This window comes from Lipophrys pholis (assembly GCF_963383615.2).
Source record: "Lipophrys pholis genome assembly, chromosome: 8".
NCBI classification, from domain to species: domain Eukaryota; kingdom Metazoa; phylum Chordata; class Actinopteri; order Blenniiformes; family Blenniidae; genus Lipophrys; species Lipophrys pholis.
Window position 1 is genome coordinate 12,685,715 of NC_137630.1, and position 17,779 is coordinate 12,703,493.

The 17,779-nt window shown below is 39.7% G+C and overlaps 1 protein-coding gene across 1 annotated transcript in view; it reads left to right on the plus strand.

Moving 5' to 3' along the window:
* The window catches only part of bsna (bassoon presynaptic cytomatrix protein a), a 150,804-nt gene that overhangs the window by 18,536 nt on the left and 114,489 nt on the right, over positions 1–17,779 (plus strand). The window contains exon 2 of the mRNA XM_080470444.1: positions 14,056–14,788. Within this exon, the coding sequence (XP_080326570.1) occupies positions 14,056–14,788 (733 nt within the window). The remainder of the gene's footprint in view (positions 1–14,055; positions 14,789–17,779) is intronic.

Below are 17,779 nucleotides of genomic sequence, written 5' to 3' on the forward strand. Positions count from 1 at the left end.
TTGTGTCAGTTGCAGTTACAGTTTTAAAATGATGATGAATGGTCCATCTATTTCATAACTGAGAGGGGGAAAAAAAGGTGGGAATATAAAGTCAGCAGTCTCCCACTCTGACCAGCATTTGCTGTCCATTACTGCGCCAGATTCGAAGGATTACCACCCCTGATGACCTCAAGATAAAACCAAGTGTTATTACACCGGGTGCGCTTCAGTTAAAAAGTGCAAACGTGTGGATCCTCCTTACTGAATGACACTGAGGAGGAAAGTGTGAATTAAGGCCATTGAAACGAGTCCTATCATTGAGTGCAAAGACCTCAAGCTGCACCTTGCATCATCTGTTCATGTCAAACTGACTGCGGTATCACGACCTGTTTTTGTCTGTTTCATGTCTCCACACACTTTCTTTTTCTCACACGTTTGCGCTCACTTCCTCCATCCACTTCCTCCAACCGGCTTCTGCTCCTCTTCATTCGTGTATTTTATTTGCCTTTTCTCCCGAGGCAGAGCAACACTGGCAAGAATTTAAATTAAGTACAGAGGAAATGGTCAAAGAGTGTTTTAACAACTTCACTCTGCAGAGGAAAAAGCACTGTGGATTTGTGCTTTTTCCAAGTATCTGGGAAAATGCGGCTTGTTAAAAAACTTGATCTGCATGTTTCAGTTTTCAAAAATCTGCTTGTATCACATATAAATGACAAAATGAAAATGTGTGGCATCTGTCCTCACATCCATGAACCAATCCGTCTATGTACCCGTTAGACATGTCACCAGTCCACCATGGGATACTTACAGTCACCAGGTAACCTCTTACAAATGTTTATGGGTGGGTAGGAAAAAGAAATTCACAAGAAAAGTCTGAACAAAAGGTGAATGTCTCTCTTTAACATGCACTAGTCATGTTTCACTGATGGATCCATGCAGCAGGCACAACTGAATTTAACTCTAATATGACATGCAGCATGGAACGTTATGATTTCAGCATTAGACTGAATTCAGTCGATGAGTATAGTGTGAGAGGAAACACCCTGAAATGGATTTTCAGTGTGCGGAGCCGCATGCTAAGCGGGGTTATGTCTTCCCTGAGACCTTTCCTCTCTCGTCTCGTCCTCCCTCACCTCATAGCTTTTTCTTTTGATCATTTTCACACCAGCCTTCATTTGGCGGCTTTCATTTCTCGGCTGGAGTCGACCGTACCACTGTTCAGAGACGTAGTCAGGTAGACATTTTATAACTGAAGGGAGACAAATCTTCATGTGAGAAAAGTAACCAAGCTGTGTGTAACATTTAATCAAACCAGCCAATCACAGTCCAACACAGTCAGGCGAATCCAGTTGACTACACAATTAAACCCAACAAGGGGGTAACTAGACTTTTCAAAACTGCTCTTTCTGAGTGTATGACCATGATGTTTGTTGGTGTTGTTAACTCATTTTCTAAGCTGACTCCTTCCTTGTCGCCCTCCAACAATCCCTCGTAGGATGATCTTGGGAAGATATACCACTACAGAAGCTGTTCACAAGCTTCATGGAGATTTCAGCTTTTCAGCCACAGAGACTTGTTTCTAACAGGGATTTGTAAAAATTGCCTTTCACTTTGAAGCTGACAAGTCCGCTTCTCCTGGTGTTTAGTTTTAACATAGTAGACATTTAATTAGCTGATTCTACAGCTGATTTCTCTTATTGAGTCTGTTGTGATAATGGAGCTCAGGGTTAAACTGTTCACTTTTTACAATGGACCTGATGGTTGACACATTTTCAGGCTGTGGTTGACAAGTATTTATTTCAGTGGTGACAAATGTGACATCAATAAATTTTAATGGTTGTTCAGGTTTATTATGTGTACGTAAAAGGAGTTTTCACGTACCTGTACAGCACCTTTTTACCCTTACTTCCTGCATTTAAACACAAATATCTGAATGTTGTAATTCTAATGGTAACATGGATGAGCTTCTATCTTTTAAGTAATTGTTTTGAATTTATTATGAGAATCTCGATGCATTTAATATATTTTATTAAAATGCCCTAGCTTCTGTTGATACCTTCACTTGGTTTTCTCAGTTTTATGTGAAGCACTTTGAGTGGTAATTTGCGGATGAGAAGCACTATATAAATAAAGATGACGGTATTTATTTATTTATTTAGCTAACTGTAATAGATGTTTGTACCTCTTATTTACTTTATTATATTATGTTTGACCAATAACAAATAATAATAATTTCACAGTCTTCTCATACTTATCTGACATTTCTCTGTTTTTATTTCCATATTTCCTATAAATAAAGCAGTATCTCTTAAACACTCTGACGCTGACGGGATAAACTTTATAAAGATAACAGCAGAATGAGAATTTAGACATAAATCAGGGTGCTTCCAAAGAAGTGTCTTGTATTGATAAGTGGAAGAAAAAAAAAATCAATATCATGTCTCACTCCTGAATTTGAGTAAGTACTTTCTTACTTTGCTTAAGTAAAACTGTTAAATCAGCACTTCTGTTATACCAGAGCCTTTCTTTTTGTTGTTGACAAATTTCCATACTTTATAGTGAAGAAAGCCCTTTTGCAAACTCTGATATCCTCTCTGACCATCATATAGAAGACATGGACAGACTTCATCACATTTACAGGGAAACAGAACAGAAATTAATCTAAAGTAGTGACAAAAAAAAATTAAAAATCTCCTACTTTGCTGTGGAAGCCAAAACAATTACAGCCAACAACAAAAGTGCCACTGACAAATGTCCTGTCTGTTCAATTTACATTTATTTGTTTTTCTAATTATGAATTGCTAAGAAAATGTAATTGCTATCTGGATTAATGCTCCGCTCATGGCAACTTTTGGTGTATTGGAATCGCCACACATATCACGGATGGGTCATTTAAAAAAAAATTGTATTTGTTGTTGTAAATTTGTTTTACAATAATGAGTTTCCTTGAGGGCCCGTGGTTGCTTTGCTAATCTCCTTTTTCCACCATCTGTTTGGTACCACCCAAATGTTAAACCTGTTGATTTGTTTTTAAACTTGGAATATTGCTAAAATAGTAGTTAATTTACAAGGGAAGTAATCAAATGAATTATTGTGCAATGTGTGTTTTCAGGCTTTTTTGGCATCAGCTTGTAAGACGCAGATATGAACCAAGAGGAGACGGTAAAATGCAAAAATGTACATTTATGAATATTACAATAGAGGGATAGTTAACTCATTTTGAAACTGCGGTGCACATTTTAGTTCAGCGGCCACATTTTGAGAGGTAAATAAACAAAGTAAACTTAAGTTAAGTTTTTCTTTGTTGAAGTGCAGAGCATACGTAATGAAAATGTCTATATTTTTCGGAAAACCAAACCATTACTACTGAACATGACTTCAATCTCAACAAAAAGGCAATTTCAATGAAACCTTCTGGTGCAAAAGTGTTTAAAAAATGGATGTTTTCTTAAAAAAAATTATCATTTGCTTGGTGGTTTGATTAATTTTGGCCCATTGGCCTTATGTTTGACACCTCGGGGCTGTATGAGTGTTTCACAGCCTGAAGTTTAAAATTGAGCATCAGTCCACCAAGTTCCATGAAACTGTAGTTCAACTACAAAGTTCATCTTCGATATCAATCAGTAACGGCTCACACTGGAAGAAAGGCAGGTACATCCAGGACGTGTCACCTGCACGTTATAGAGCAAAAGTGGATCCAGCGATCTAAAGGACAACGAGGTACTGGTGATGGATGGATGAACTTATTTCCACTGTTCAAACATTCTCCTGTATCCTGATAATTAGTGAACTCTGGCAGTCAGTCATCAAGTCATCCAGTGATCCTCAATCAGGCAAAAGCATTTAGCCCGTTAATCCAAGCTCAGCGAGTAGGTCACTTTTGTCTGTCAATAAGATAAAGGGATAATCACTCTCTCATCATCAGTCATTCTGCTGGCCAATCAATCCCTCACACTGGCCAATTAGAAGGCCAGAATGAGACCAGCCAAGTGCTGCAGAGCAGGTTTATAAACCAAGAGTTTGGTGAGCCACACAGCCAGTCAGCGAGTCGCTCACTGACAGTGAAAGTCAGAGATCATTTTCAAAATGTAATTTGTGCTCCTGCCATTCCTCTCTGAGTTATGATGTCCGTGTGCGTCAGCATGTGTAGGTGTGGGAACGAGAAAGATGTATACATTCACATGTTGGCATCGCGGTTGTGATTAATCCCAGCGTAGTTGCAGGAAGCTGTGACTGTGTTTGCATGCTCCATAATGAACAGTCTATTACACACCGTGGTGCTGATGGCATCTCTAACTGCTGAAAACACTGCGAGCCTGTTGTCACACAGAGAGGTAAATGGAGGCAGGTGTGCGCGTGTTACTGGCGTTTCATCTCACGGTTCACGTGGAAGAGCGAATCTGATGGAAACAGATTTGGCACAGAGGCGAGCAGGCAAGCATTCCTCATTGCGCACGCACAGTTTATCGACACAGCAGGCGTCATTTATAGCATCCACAGAGAAGGCTTCAACATATACGTGAAAATATATAAAGGTATAGTGGAGAGTGGTGGGGTATTTCTTCAGCATATTATAGTAAGACAAACTGTAATCGTAGTACATGTTGGCAGTCATACACCTCTGTATTGTGGAGTACAGGTAAACCTCTGAGTGCTGGTCTCCAACCTCCCCGGCTGTAAATCAGACAGCATCTATCAGGCACCCGGTGTGAGGGGCCCACGCTGTATCGAGCTGAATGAGATTTAAATGGGACATTTTATTGTACCGACAGTGTGGCTGAAGACATTTTGTTACCTTCAGCAGCCAAATCAAATGAGAATGAGTTATTGAGCCCACTTTGCTTGAAAGTGATGAAAATATGGGTTTTGATGACTCTCACGAAAATGGACCAAAAACTGAGGGACAGTAACACCTACATGAAGACTGGCGGGGAAGAGATTGTCTTGGATAGGGGTTCCCAAAGTGTTGAATGATGAGCCGCCCTTATAGAATTTAAGGCCCCATTTACACAACGATGTTTTCAAGTGAAAACGCAAAACTGTACTGCGCTTTCGATGTCTGTATACACCATAATGGTTTTCAGAACCCAAAAATATGCCAGTTTTTGAAAACGGTTCCCAAGGTGGAACTCTCCAAGCAAACAACAGGAAAATGCAACTTTTCTGAAATGCTGTTGGTGCACAAGCGCACCACGGACGTAGTGAATAGTTCTTTTGCACATGCACAAGCAGATGCACAATAACAACAATGGCGGCCTACAGATTGTCATGATTCCCAGTCCATATTCTCCTGGGTCTTGGTAGTTAAGAGTCAACCATAGTAGTAACCCAACTTTGTTGTAGGTCTATATGAACGTCTGTGTACTCACCATTGTTAATGTTTATACTGTTCTCTGCGTACATGTGTGTGTGGTTTCATTGCAACAACAACCAATAGCCCCCACTAGTGGCCCAACATGAAAATCATGTTTAGCATTTCTGTTGTTTTTAAAATGTGGCTGTGTAGATGTAATACTTTTCTGAAACAAAAACACAAAATTTATGCATTTTCACTTGAAATTTTTTGTAAATGGGGCCTCAAACACATTATGCCTCCATGAACTCATATCTGGCTATTTTAACTTTATTATTAAAAACCATGCTTTGTCAGTTTGCACAACAAATGCTGATTTATGGCTGAATTATTATATATTGCTTGTATAATAAGTGACTTTGAACGAATAAAGTCTGCGTGGAGGTGTTTGGATGGAGGAAAACATTGTGAAAAGTGTGAAAACATTATCACTCTCTTGGGTTCTTTTAACTTATAGTCATCACATGATGACTATAAGTTACTTAATGAACACATGACACGTATTCCCCCGACTCTCCACTATCTGCAATCACCTGGCCATTTTTTTTTTCTTTGTTTATTGCTAGAAACCAATTTTATTATTCATTTATTGTTATAGGATGCTCCTGTGTTTAAATCCCTGCCAGTGATTGTGGCCTTTACTCAGCACTATGTGGGATCATTACAAAGTCATTTGCAGCAAAGCCTCTTACTGTGCACCGCCTTACTCTCACTGCCATCAGTACACGTACAGTCTGCGTTGTGTGCGCGCGTGCATGTTGTGTATGTTTTGATGTCGCTCATGCATGTATACTTGTGTACATTGTGCTTAGGATATTAAAAGGATGGAACTGCATGTTTATGGGCGTGAAGGTGCTTTGAAGTCGCCCGGCTGTGCTGATGTGCCACTTCCCGATTACATAACGTGGCTTTGTTTCATCCAGAGCTTACATACAATCAACATCTACATTTTAGGCAAAAGTTTGACGTTTTAAAAATCTAAGCTGTTTAATGTTCTGAACTTCAAACTAAAATGTTTTATCAGTATGGGTAGACATGCTGAATTTAGTCATGGTGGATTATTTAGTTTGAAAAAACTCATGCATAACTTTGCGGTTGATTTGATATATTTTTAAACATCAAACGGGGCCATATCGTTTTCATTTTTGATGTCTCTTCATGTTCTTTACTTTCTTGCATTGTAATTCCTGGTATATCACAGCACTATCGCCACCGACTGTAAGAGGGGAGATTATGTGCTCTGGAGCTTGACTGTGTGGAACAGGAGACAGCTGTTGTGGCATAGTGTTAGCTTAAGCAAGGGACATAACGGAGTACAATACGACAGTATAAGTCTCTTAATACATAGAAACTGTTTATGCGTTTGCTCTTCTGTGAAAGCGAAGTTGTTACATAAGGTCTGAGTTGGCATAATTTGGAGAAAATAAGGAGAATTAAGGAGAAGGTAGGTTTTTTTTGGTTCGCGTTTGATGTTGGATTGAAAGAAAAGATTCATCAAAACAATAGACGATTGTAGACTTTGTCCACTGTTTGTGGGAGCTACTAAATGTTAAGGCAATGCAGGTTTTTTTGCCCCAACATAAGGCAGATTTCATTGATGATTTTTGTTTTTTTCACAGTAATCAGTGAAATCATTGGGTGTAGCCTCTTTGGTCTGATTGAAAGAGAAATGCCAGCCGTCTGGCTCCATAATACCATCCTCAGAATGACAGGCTCCCGACTCACACCCTCATCTTCCTCCCTCTTCTATATGTGTGGCCAAACACCAGAAAACACACGTTGCAGTCTAATACTGTGTGTACTTACGCTGTCTTATCACACGGAAAGGTGCCCACCCACTTTTTAAAACAGTGACAGGCACTAGTAGGAACGAGTGTGCGTGGGCACGTCTGCATGTTGTCATTGTCAAGTTCCCTTTGTCTTCTTACATGAACGGTTTTGATGTTTCACCTTAATGCTCCAAGTTTCTTTTTTTCATTTTTATTCAAATTTGTGTGCTGCATGTTGTATGTGCACTCATGTGCTTTTATTCATTGTGTGCTTCTTCTGCATGCATTCAGTGTATGTTTGTATACCCAGTAGTCCTTGTGCCCATAGTAACAGCTAATAGCAGTTGGGAGTGCTCGTGTTGTTTTGAATCATCTGTTAAAGGAGCAAAGGAGGAGAAGCGAGCATCAGCTGCCAGGTGTATCAGCTCTCTGGCAAAGGTGGGACCAGTAAACAGAGCTGTGGACAAATATTCACCTGTGTGACCTCAATCAGAAACTAGAGAAGCCTGAAAACATTTCAATGGCCACAGTGAAGAAGTAAAGAAGGAGGTAAGAACTGCCTGAGTTAACAAATTTATAAGATATGGCTCAGAGGATGCTCAAGGTTATCAGAGAGGGAGGAAACGTAATCCTGTAACCGTCTCAAAGAACCTGCTATGGTCAAATATTCTAATAATGTATGCATAGGTAAAAATAAATCATGTTTCTGACTGCTTGAAATACAAAATAAGTCAAAATCTGAAATGTGTTAATGCGGTCACTCACTTCAAGTGGCAGCCAGCAGGAAGATGAGTCTAGTGTCAAATTACAAATACAGTAATAGTGTTTACTGTGTAATTAGCAATCATAGCAAAACTGGCACTGCATACATAGGGAATATAGAAGTGATTATATATATATATAGAAAACAGAAGATTATGAGTTTCATGAACATGAATGTATGAAACCTCCCAAAACTCAAAACAAAAAGTCATCTAACTCTCAGAACTGTGTGAAAGTGTGGAGAAATGAGAGGTGAGGGCAAATGAAGGAGGCAAGGGCAGAAAAGTAATGGGAGGTGAAGAGGAGAGAATGGAGGGAGAGAAGAGGAGGCAGATGGAAATAAATGAGCCATACAAAAGCAATTCTGTCAACAGCCCTGAGTGGGAAGGAACTGAGGTTGAGGAGGAGTGCAGGAGGAGGAAATAGATGTTTAGTTTGGGTCCACCAGTAACTCAAGCAGACTCATCTTGCTGCAGGTTGAGTAGTGGGATAAAGAATGTACCCATCTTCGGGCAGCAAGATCCGGTTAAATCCTCCACTAACCTTACTTTGCTCTGCATATCAACTGGAAGAGAAAGACGCTGAAGCTGAGATCAATAAAAAGTGAAAGCCCCTCCTCTGGGGATTTTCTGGGATTGCAAATGAAAAACATGCAGCAGTCTGCAGTGCACCCCGTCACCCTCCCTCTATAGAGCAGAAATGGATCCTTTTAGCCTCACTTTTAATAGCAATTGATTGGTCTCTGTGATATTCAATGTACAAGGGGGGTTGATATTGCTTTAAGATTTTGCATGAAGATTGTAACAAGAATTTACAAAATTCGATAAATGCATCAGAGGTTTTCATACATAAATGGCACTAATCATACATCACCAGTTTCTGATTTACTTATTTCGTGCCCAAACTCACTGCAAAAACATTTAAATTAAAATGATGCTTCAGCATGAATCAGAAGAGGGCATGTTATAACCTTATACAGTAGGTAACAACAACCCAAAATGTAACAATGACGCAAATCATTAGATAATATGATGTAATAAAACCCGAAATGTACTAACTGTTTGATAGTGTAACAAAAGTGCTGAGCCCGAAATGTAATTTTAAAAAGATGTAATAAAACCCAAAATGTAACAACTGGTCAATAATGTAAGAAGACCCTGAGCCCAAAACTTACAAAAATTGTAATATTACATTATGGGGCAAGCAAAATATTTTCCCCCTAATATTGTAATCATTTTAATCCTTCATAAAGTGAGCCAATGATTTATGGTTTTGACTTGAACTGCTTCAATTTGAATAATACTGAAAGAATGAGTTCTAAAAGTTTAGACTTTTTTTCTTTTACATATATCTATATGCAGTTTATAGTATTCATGTATGATGGCTGTTGCCCAAGTCATTAACAGTCTTCTGTTCTCGATAATCTATTTCTCCAATCATCAGTATCACCATTTAACATATTAAAATCACATTTTTCTTGATAAATCTTCATCTATCTATATATTGACCAGCTGTTACATTTTGGGTTTTATTACATTATATTTTATAACAATTCGGGTCGTTGTTATATTTTGGGCCGTTGTTGGGTCGTTGTTACATATCGGGCTCTAACACGGCACATGTGCACAGATGGACATTATTATGATGCTTATTTTTTATATGCATGCGGTAAAGCTGCAAAAGAATTATGCATTAAACACATTTGTCAAAACTGAACTGATTATCAACATTCGATCAATATCACTGCAGGTCAATGATGCAACTTGAGTCGAGTCAAATCATAACCAAGATAACTGAACAACATACAAACCTGCAGCTCACAAAAAAGTAGCACTCAGGTTAACAGCCCCTTGATTTACCATCTTCACCTCATTTCTCTTTTTCTCTTCTCGCCTCTTGATTTGTCGGTAACTGTCGATGTTGTGCCCTATGATTGGCAGACAAGTTATCCCCCTCTACCCCAATTAGAGGCTAAATTGAGGATTTCAGCAGAAGTGGGAGAAATCACTTTGAGTGAACGAGCATGTGTACTGGGTCATTAAAGGATGGGCGCGACAGTGATAAATGTCCCCAGTGAGATGCAGGGGCGAAGTGTGTAAACACACAGCAAGAAGGACTGTTCCTATTATTTGGCTTGTCACCGACATCAGCCCGTTACTCACAGCAATTAGTGATGGTGTCTTCCTGGAAATGAAAATAAGTGTCCCCAGATTTTTCTGTGATAATCCTTCTCTCATCCTATACTTGCGCTACATTTTTTTACCTGCTCTTAAATAAAGTAGATCTAAAGTGGTATTTATGGACCAGAGTAAAGGGCCAATTCAAAACTAACTCTTCAGCCTCACTCGTTGAACATCTTTGCATCAGATTAATTTCTCATGAACTTGTTTTGTAAGTCAACCTTAGGGGGTTTGGAAATTCCAAGCATTTACCTTTTTCTGGTGATTATTATTTTATTCCAGACATGTCAAAATCATGGAATGAAACAAAATACAAACACAAAAAATATATATATATATCTTTTTACATATTCGCACACATACTAAAACTGTATGTATTTCAATTTACATTATAGATATTCTATATTTGCCATGTCTTTGATCCGGATCTGTGCAACTAAGTCTCACAGGGGCTGGAGACGATCCCAGCGGCCTGTGAGTGAAGCCACGCAGAGTACATCCTGGACAGGACAACACAGAAAAACACAAACGTATTCTTACATGTAAACTCAACAAAGAAAGTTCTGGCGTTTTTCTTTTGTTTTGAAGCAAGTTAATATGTTTATTATTGGCATTGTTGGACAAGTTGGTAAAAATTAGTACTTGAACACTAAAATTACTTAAACGGTGTGGGACTGCTGATGAATGATTCACTCGTATAGTTCAGCTGAAATTAAATGATGGGCAGACGTTTGTTGGAGTTAACTATCTAGAATTCACAACTGCACACTCTGACAGAGGGGACACAATATTCAGCCCGATGCAGAACTCTGCATAACACCGGTTCTTGAATCCTAGGGGTTAATAAGCTAATGACAATGAGAAGGGGCGGCAACAGAACAGCTGAGATAAAATACCATCATGCAGACAGAAGGAGACAGCTCTCACAAAGGTAGGCTGGTGGTTATTTAAGGTATATTTTGGCTCCTTGTCGGCAGGGCAATGAGTGCTAATGGTGAGTGAAGGAGGAGAACAGACGGTCTTCAGCTCCTTTAACTTCAGTAATCACTGCTGCATTGTTCATTTCATAATAGTGATCAGATACTAGCACTTTAATGCATGTGCATTGTATCACCTTGCAGGATATCAGACTGAAAACAATCAAAGTTACTTTTAACGTTCAATCTGGGATTTTTATGGCACAAATGCTGTGTTCAAAATCCGGACATTTAATAAAAACAATCCTGTACAGTAAGTGGAGTCAAAGATAAATTGTTGTTGCATACAGTTCTTAGTACTCGTGCAGTGTACTTCACACGACCCCCTCTCTATTTCTCTGTTTTTCCATGTTTCAGTGATTTAAAATCACTTCTTCAGAGACCATCCTGGAAGAATCAATGAAACTTTTAGGTTTTCCTCCTGTCAACTTCAAACACATGTGTACACCATAGAACACGTCCAACAACACTAAATGCATGCATATTGTATGTCTTTATTAATGGGAGCCAACATTTTTGTTTCACTTTTGACAAAACGTGACAATAAATTGGACTAGGAATGGCAAATTGTGATTAACATTTACCACCAAGTTATATAATTATATAATTGTTGCTACTGATGTTGAAGTAAATAAATGATATGTCTTTAATGTCACAACTGGGCAGGGGCAGCACAACTAAAAAGTACAAATATTAATCATGTATTAACCAACATATAACAGAAAATCACTCTTTGTAAAGGAGCAAAACCTTTAAGAAAATAACTGTAAATCACTGGGTTGAAGTAGAATAAAGTATCTAAATAATTAATTCGACATTAACTCAACATGAACAGGCATGTATGCTTTGGAGCACATGTTTGTAAAACAAACAAGAGGAGACACTCAAGGTAATTGAAAGCAGGTGGATGTAATTAATGTGGCGATAGAAACACCAGGGAAGGTTCAAGTTACTTGAACTGACAGCAGACTGGAGACCACAAACTATTATGCTGGGAAGAAACATTTTGGAATTTTTTGGGAAATGCCTTGAGAGACACAAGAAAGGGGATAAAGATTTTTTTTTTTCATTGCCACAAGAGTGGCTCTTTAAAATGGTGGGGGGAGCTTAAGGCTCAAAAGACAAATAGCAACACTTTAACTCTTTATGTCTACATCAGGCAGAAGTGAAGACAAAAGATTCACAAACGGAGTGAAAATACATTCGGAGGCGTATAGGCCATGGTTTGCTGCAAAATCAAAAAGCGTATATATTGTTAGAGAAACCACAGAATGATTTGACATAAGTAAAGTTTCTGGGGAGATTGTACAAAAATAAATGGAAAAAAAACCCAGAACTGGCAAGCAAACCAGTCAGAGACGGAGAGAGAGAGAGAGAGATTTTCTTCCAGCCGGGCCGTCCGCAGGAAGAAAACCTTTCAGGGAAAAGAGAAGCAGACTGGAACATTTTTCAGTCTCCATTGTGACACTGCAGCTCAGTAAATCAACATTTCCAATTTTCCGTGTGCACTAACCATTTAAAGTTGGTAATACACCAGGCCAAGACCCATTCAATCAATGACAGCAGAGGCAGTAGAACAGTATAGTAGGAGATTTGGCAGTGCTGGTTGTTTGCTGCAGTGATTTAGAGCAGGCTGACTTCTGTGATGTCAGAGCTGGAGATTGAATTTTGCATGCTAAAGATGCATGTTTGGAGTCGTAAGTAGATTGTACATATTGTCATGTAGGCGTCACCTATTACAGAAAATCCATTATGGAAATAGTTAAACTTTCAAAGGTATGTATGTGTTTATATGAGTAATATCTCATCAAAAGTTCTATAGTTGTGCTAACCCATGCACATAAAAGACATTTCAGTATTAGAGACATTTCATTACTAACAGTGCCCTAAGGCAGAGTTTCGTACTGATTTTCTTCCTCCATTTATTGCACTTGCTTCAGGTATGAGTAGTATTTAGTTTGAGATGTGTGCACTTTTCCTTTTACAAGCATCTGAAAATGAGATTTGTGAGTGAGTGGCCTGTCCTGCCCCAGCCTGCTACCTCCACCTTTACTTTGATGGTGTCTGTGGATGGTCAGCTTTTATTCACCTATTCAACATGGTTTTTTAAATGTTTTTTTCTGCCGCCGTGAGGAGACCTTTGAACTTGTTGGAACACAGTCACAAATAGCAGACTGAATTTGGCTTTAGTGCCATTTCATTTAATAAATGACTGAATGATAATACATTTTTCTATTCAAAAATTGGAAAGTCTTCACAAGATAGTTGCTTCAATATAAAATCAGTCTGTCATATTTTTGATTTGATATATTTTGGGTGTGATATTGTTTAAAAGTGACAGAAACAGGTTGGGTTACTGTTTCTTAACCTTTTCTTGCTTTTGAAATGCATGGTTGTGTAAAGCTTCAGAGCTTTAAAGGTGCCATATGTATTAATGTTGGTTGATATCGATCAATATTGATGTGTCAGTACAGCTATTCCCTTTTAAAGGCGTTTAATAGCATGATCCCCTTCTTACCACATCCTTGAGTGGAGGTGGTAGCATACCTCCATACTCAAGGTGATGACTCAACCTAATGCCCCGTCATTAGGTCCATCCATCCATTGACTCTACTGTTTAATCTTGTTTAGGATCACATGATGCTGGAACCGATTACATTATACTGTGGAAATGCCCACGAACATGCAAACCCCACACAAACTCCCGGCTTAGATTTTAACCCACAACTCAAGAGTGCTAATCACTGCACCACCGTGTGGCTCATTGGTTCCAATGTCACCTGAACAGCAGTCACATTGTCTCACTGACAATTGTGTGATGGCCTGTAGGGAATATCTACGAGTTATACAGCGAGTGGCGCCTGTTTAGTCTTGCAATTCAAGTGGTGTTGAGTTACTCAAAGGTGTGGCTGTCAAGAAATTGAGTTTATTTCTCTCATTCGATTGGTTATTCAATCCATTTTACAAAATTAAAAATAGGAAAATATGCTTTGATTCTTAAGAGTATTTTCTTTTGCTTTGTCTCTCTCTTCCAGGGGTCCAATGGGTCCGATGGGCAGCCCCAAGCTTGGCATGCAACAAGGAGGCCAAGGGGGAGGAGGCATGGGAGGAGGCATTGGAGGAATGGGAGGAAGTATGGGAGGTATGGGAGGAGGCATGGGAGGCATTGGTGGAGGAATGAGTGGAGGAATGGGAGGAGGCATGGGTGGAGGAATGGGAGGGATGGGTGGAGGAATGAGTGGAGGAATGGGAGGAGGAATGGGTGGAGGGATGGGAGTGGGAATTGGAGCAGGTATGAGCACAGGTGGAGGAATTGGATCCAGAGCTGGCGAGCCCTACCGCTTGGCCACGCATGATACTCCGACCTCCCCTCGCCATATGCAGTCCAGCCAGGGGTCCAGCATGGGCCACGGTCCGGGGTCTGGTCACGGGATGGGCCACAGTCCAGCTGGGCAGGGCATGGGAGGCCATGGCGGTCAAACCCAAGGTCAGCATGCCTCACGTCGCAACCTTCAAGTTGACTTCAGCGGCTCAGGTGGATCCAGGACAGGTCGTTCTCCCTCCATGTCCCCTGACCGCGGTGTGACGCCCACCTCGCCCTACTCGGTGCCACAGATCGCGCCCATGCCGAGCAGCAAGCTGTGCCCAGTGTGCACCTCCACAGAGCTGTCCAACCCACCGGCTGTACCCAACTACAACACCTGCACCCAGTGCAAGGCCACCGTCTGCAACCAGTGCGGATTCAACCCAAACCCTCACCTCACTGAGGTAGGTCAAATTCAATATGCATTGTGGGAGAGAGTGCATTTATCTCGATGTGCGAAAGGCTGAAGTGGTTTTCCATCTGCCTTAGAGAAATAAATCATATGATTTGGCTTATTTACAGGTTGGGACTGAGTGATGAAATCGATGTTCAAGATTTGTGTGTGAAAACAGATTAAAAAAAGGGTCTGCTAAACTAACAGAGCAGAATTTTGCTCTATATGGTGACAGCATTTTGTTGGACTTTGAGTGAAATTGAACCGTAGTGAGTGGATGAAGAAAATGAGTCAGAGAGGAGGAAGTGATTGGAGAAGTGCGAGAGATGGTTTCAGGCGAGGTAGATAAATGAGGTCAGAAAGAGAGGTGGAGAGAGAGAAAAGAGAAGAAAACCCAGGTGGCAATCCATTTACACAACTGTGAAATATGTGCATGCACATTATGAAAACCACAAGAGATAATGTACAAATTAAGACAATGAGTGTTGCATGAAGGGGCTTGGCATTGCTTTAAGGGGTCTGGGGGAATTTGTGAAGGACAGTGAATGTAAATATTGAGCAAGGTGAGGCGCCCTATTCCATTGTTGCATTAGGGCATTTTATTATCAATGCACCACTGTTGCCAAAATTACAACGAAATTGTGTCATTGCTATTCAGATGGATGGAAGGATGGACGGATGGATGGATGGATGGATGGATGGATGGATGGATGGATGGATGGACGGACGGACGGACGGACGGACGGACGGACGGACGGACGGACGGACGGACGGATGGATGGATGGATGGATGGATGGATGGATGGATGGATGGATGGATGGATAGATAGATAGATAGATAGATAGATAGATAGATAGATAGATAGATAGATAGATAGATAGATAGATAGATAGATAGATAGATAGATAGATAGATAGATAGATAGATAGATAGATAGCAAGCAGTGTAAACAAATGTAGACAGTATAAATAATATAAACAATGAAATTCAATTCTAAATGATGGAAACAAATATGACTAAAGTCACATATCAGCAATGAGATGTGTCGTAGAAGTGCAAATAAAGCAGTATATTGGGAGAAATGATAGCAGTGCGTATTGCATTAATGAGTTGAGGCAACCTACACACACCGCTTATTACTCAGGTGTGATTTGAAGACATGCGCCTCAAAAGGAAGGAATTTAAATTGAAGTAAAACTGGAATAATCAATATGACTGTAAAGTTTTCCAGTAGCAGATGGATGGATGAGGGGGAGGAAGAGGAGGTTAAGAGTCTCTCTCTTTGATTGAGAGGTTGACACTTGCCTTGGGCGACAGGTTCAAGCCATCAGCTTGGTGTCTGCATATGGTGACAACGTCTCAAATCTCGGCATCTTGGGCAGATGCAAAAAAATAAAATAAAAATTATTTAGACAGACACGACAACCACATGAGGCCGCCACGTTTCATACACAAGCCTCTGCCTCCGGCTGCTGACAGATCCAGGAGCTTTTCATTGGCAGACAGCACAATCAACACTCTGCTGGATTAAACAAACTGTGGTTGTGTTGTGTTGTCGTGTCTCGTCTGTTCGTTTGCTTTGGCACAGTGGCACCAGAATCATCACTTGCACTGATGCGCCATGCTAACATATTAGCAAATTAGCATAGTGAACGACTAATAGAAATACTCAAGGTTACATATTGACACATTGTACTGACATTGAATAGTCTTGTCTTGTTTTTTTTTTTTTAGATGTTTCGATTTTTCTAATATTCTATTGTTCATAATGAAAATAAACTCATCTGACTTTGAAAACTTGCATTCAAAGTCAATACGATTTAGTTTTGAAGACATTTTACCTTTTATCTGAGAAGCTTTCTAAGTTCTGATAAATCTGGGAGTGATTATGGAATTGAATTAACTACATTTTTCCTGGATTATGAGTGCCTTACGTGTCAAAAATAGCTTGTTGTATAGCTTTGTGTTAGAATGCTTTCAACTATATTTATTCAACCTTATTTAAAGAAAACATGTCCATAATGGAAATACAGTGAAAAGGTCACATTACGTATCCATGAGCGTTGTCTATTCTGATAAAATATTCCAAATTATAAAGAAAGTGTGTATGAGGCAGGAAGGTGGCGTCTGATTTCCCAGATTATGTGAATGCAGTGTGATCGCAGTGCTTTGTGATGAAGGATAGTGTGGAAAAACAAATTCCTGACTGAAGTCGTCCTTTACCTCTCAATTTCTTTCATGCCAACATACTAACCTGGAGCTCGACATCCATCCATCCTCTATACTGCTTTGTCCACCTGCGGGTCACTGACGTTGGGCTGGAGGCATATGTCAAACGTTAATGACTGAACCTGGTAAAAGAGGGTAAAGCAGGATAGGAAGACAGAAAAGATAAGAAATGATCAAACTCTATTAGTCATCCCCGTGTGCCTGCTGTATTGACATCACGTGTCATCGAAATGAAGACCAAACGAGTCTAAATGTAGCCCTTCGCTCACACAGGCATGTCGGTACAAGCGGTCCAGTTTGTGGATGTGTGAGTGTTTGTCTGGGATCTTTTTTTCTTTCATTGTTGGACCTCTAAACTGGGCAGTCACATAATTGTAGGATCTGACCTACTTTGTGAGCCCAAAAGGCCCCACGATGTCTGAAATGTACTCGTGGCTTTAGATTACGTAACAGCGCAGACTGGAAATCAAGCACTTGTCACCTGCATTGTTGGAGCATTTATTCTTTGGATTACTTAATTACAACAATTCCTTAACAATTACTTGAATTTTGACGACTAAAACATACACTAGTAATAATTCATTTATATTGTTAAAATAACTTTAAAATGAAACGAGAATCACTGAATTTAATTTCAGAGAAAGAAATATGTGGCGTTGTTTTAGAAAATATTTTGTTTAAATCCAGTGCAAAGTCTGTGTCCTATGTATAATTAACTTCTGCTATCAGATAATGAATAACTAAGCAACATTTATTATATTTTTGCTGCAT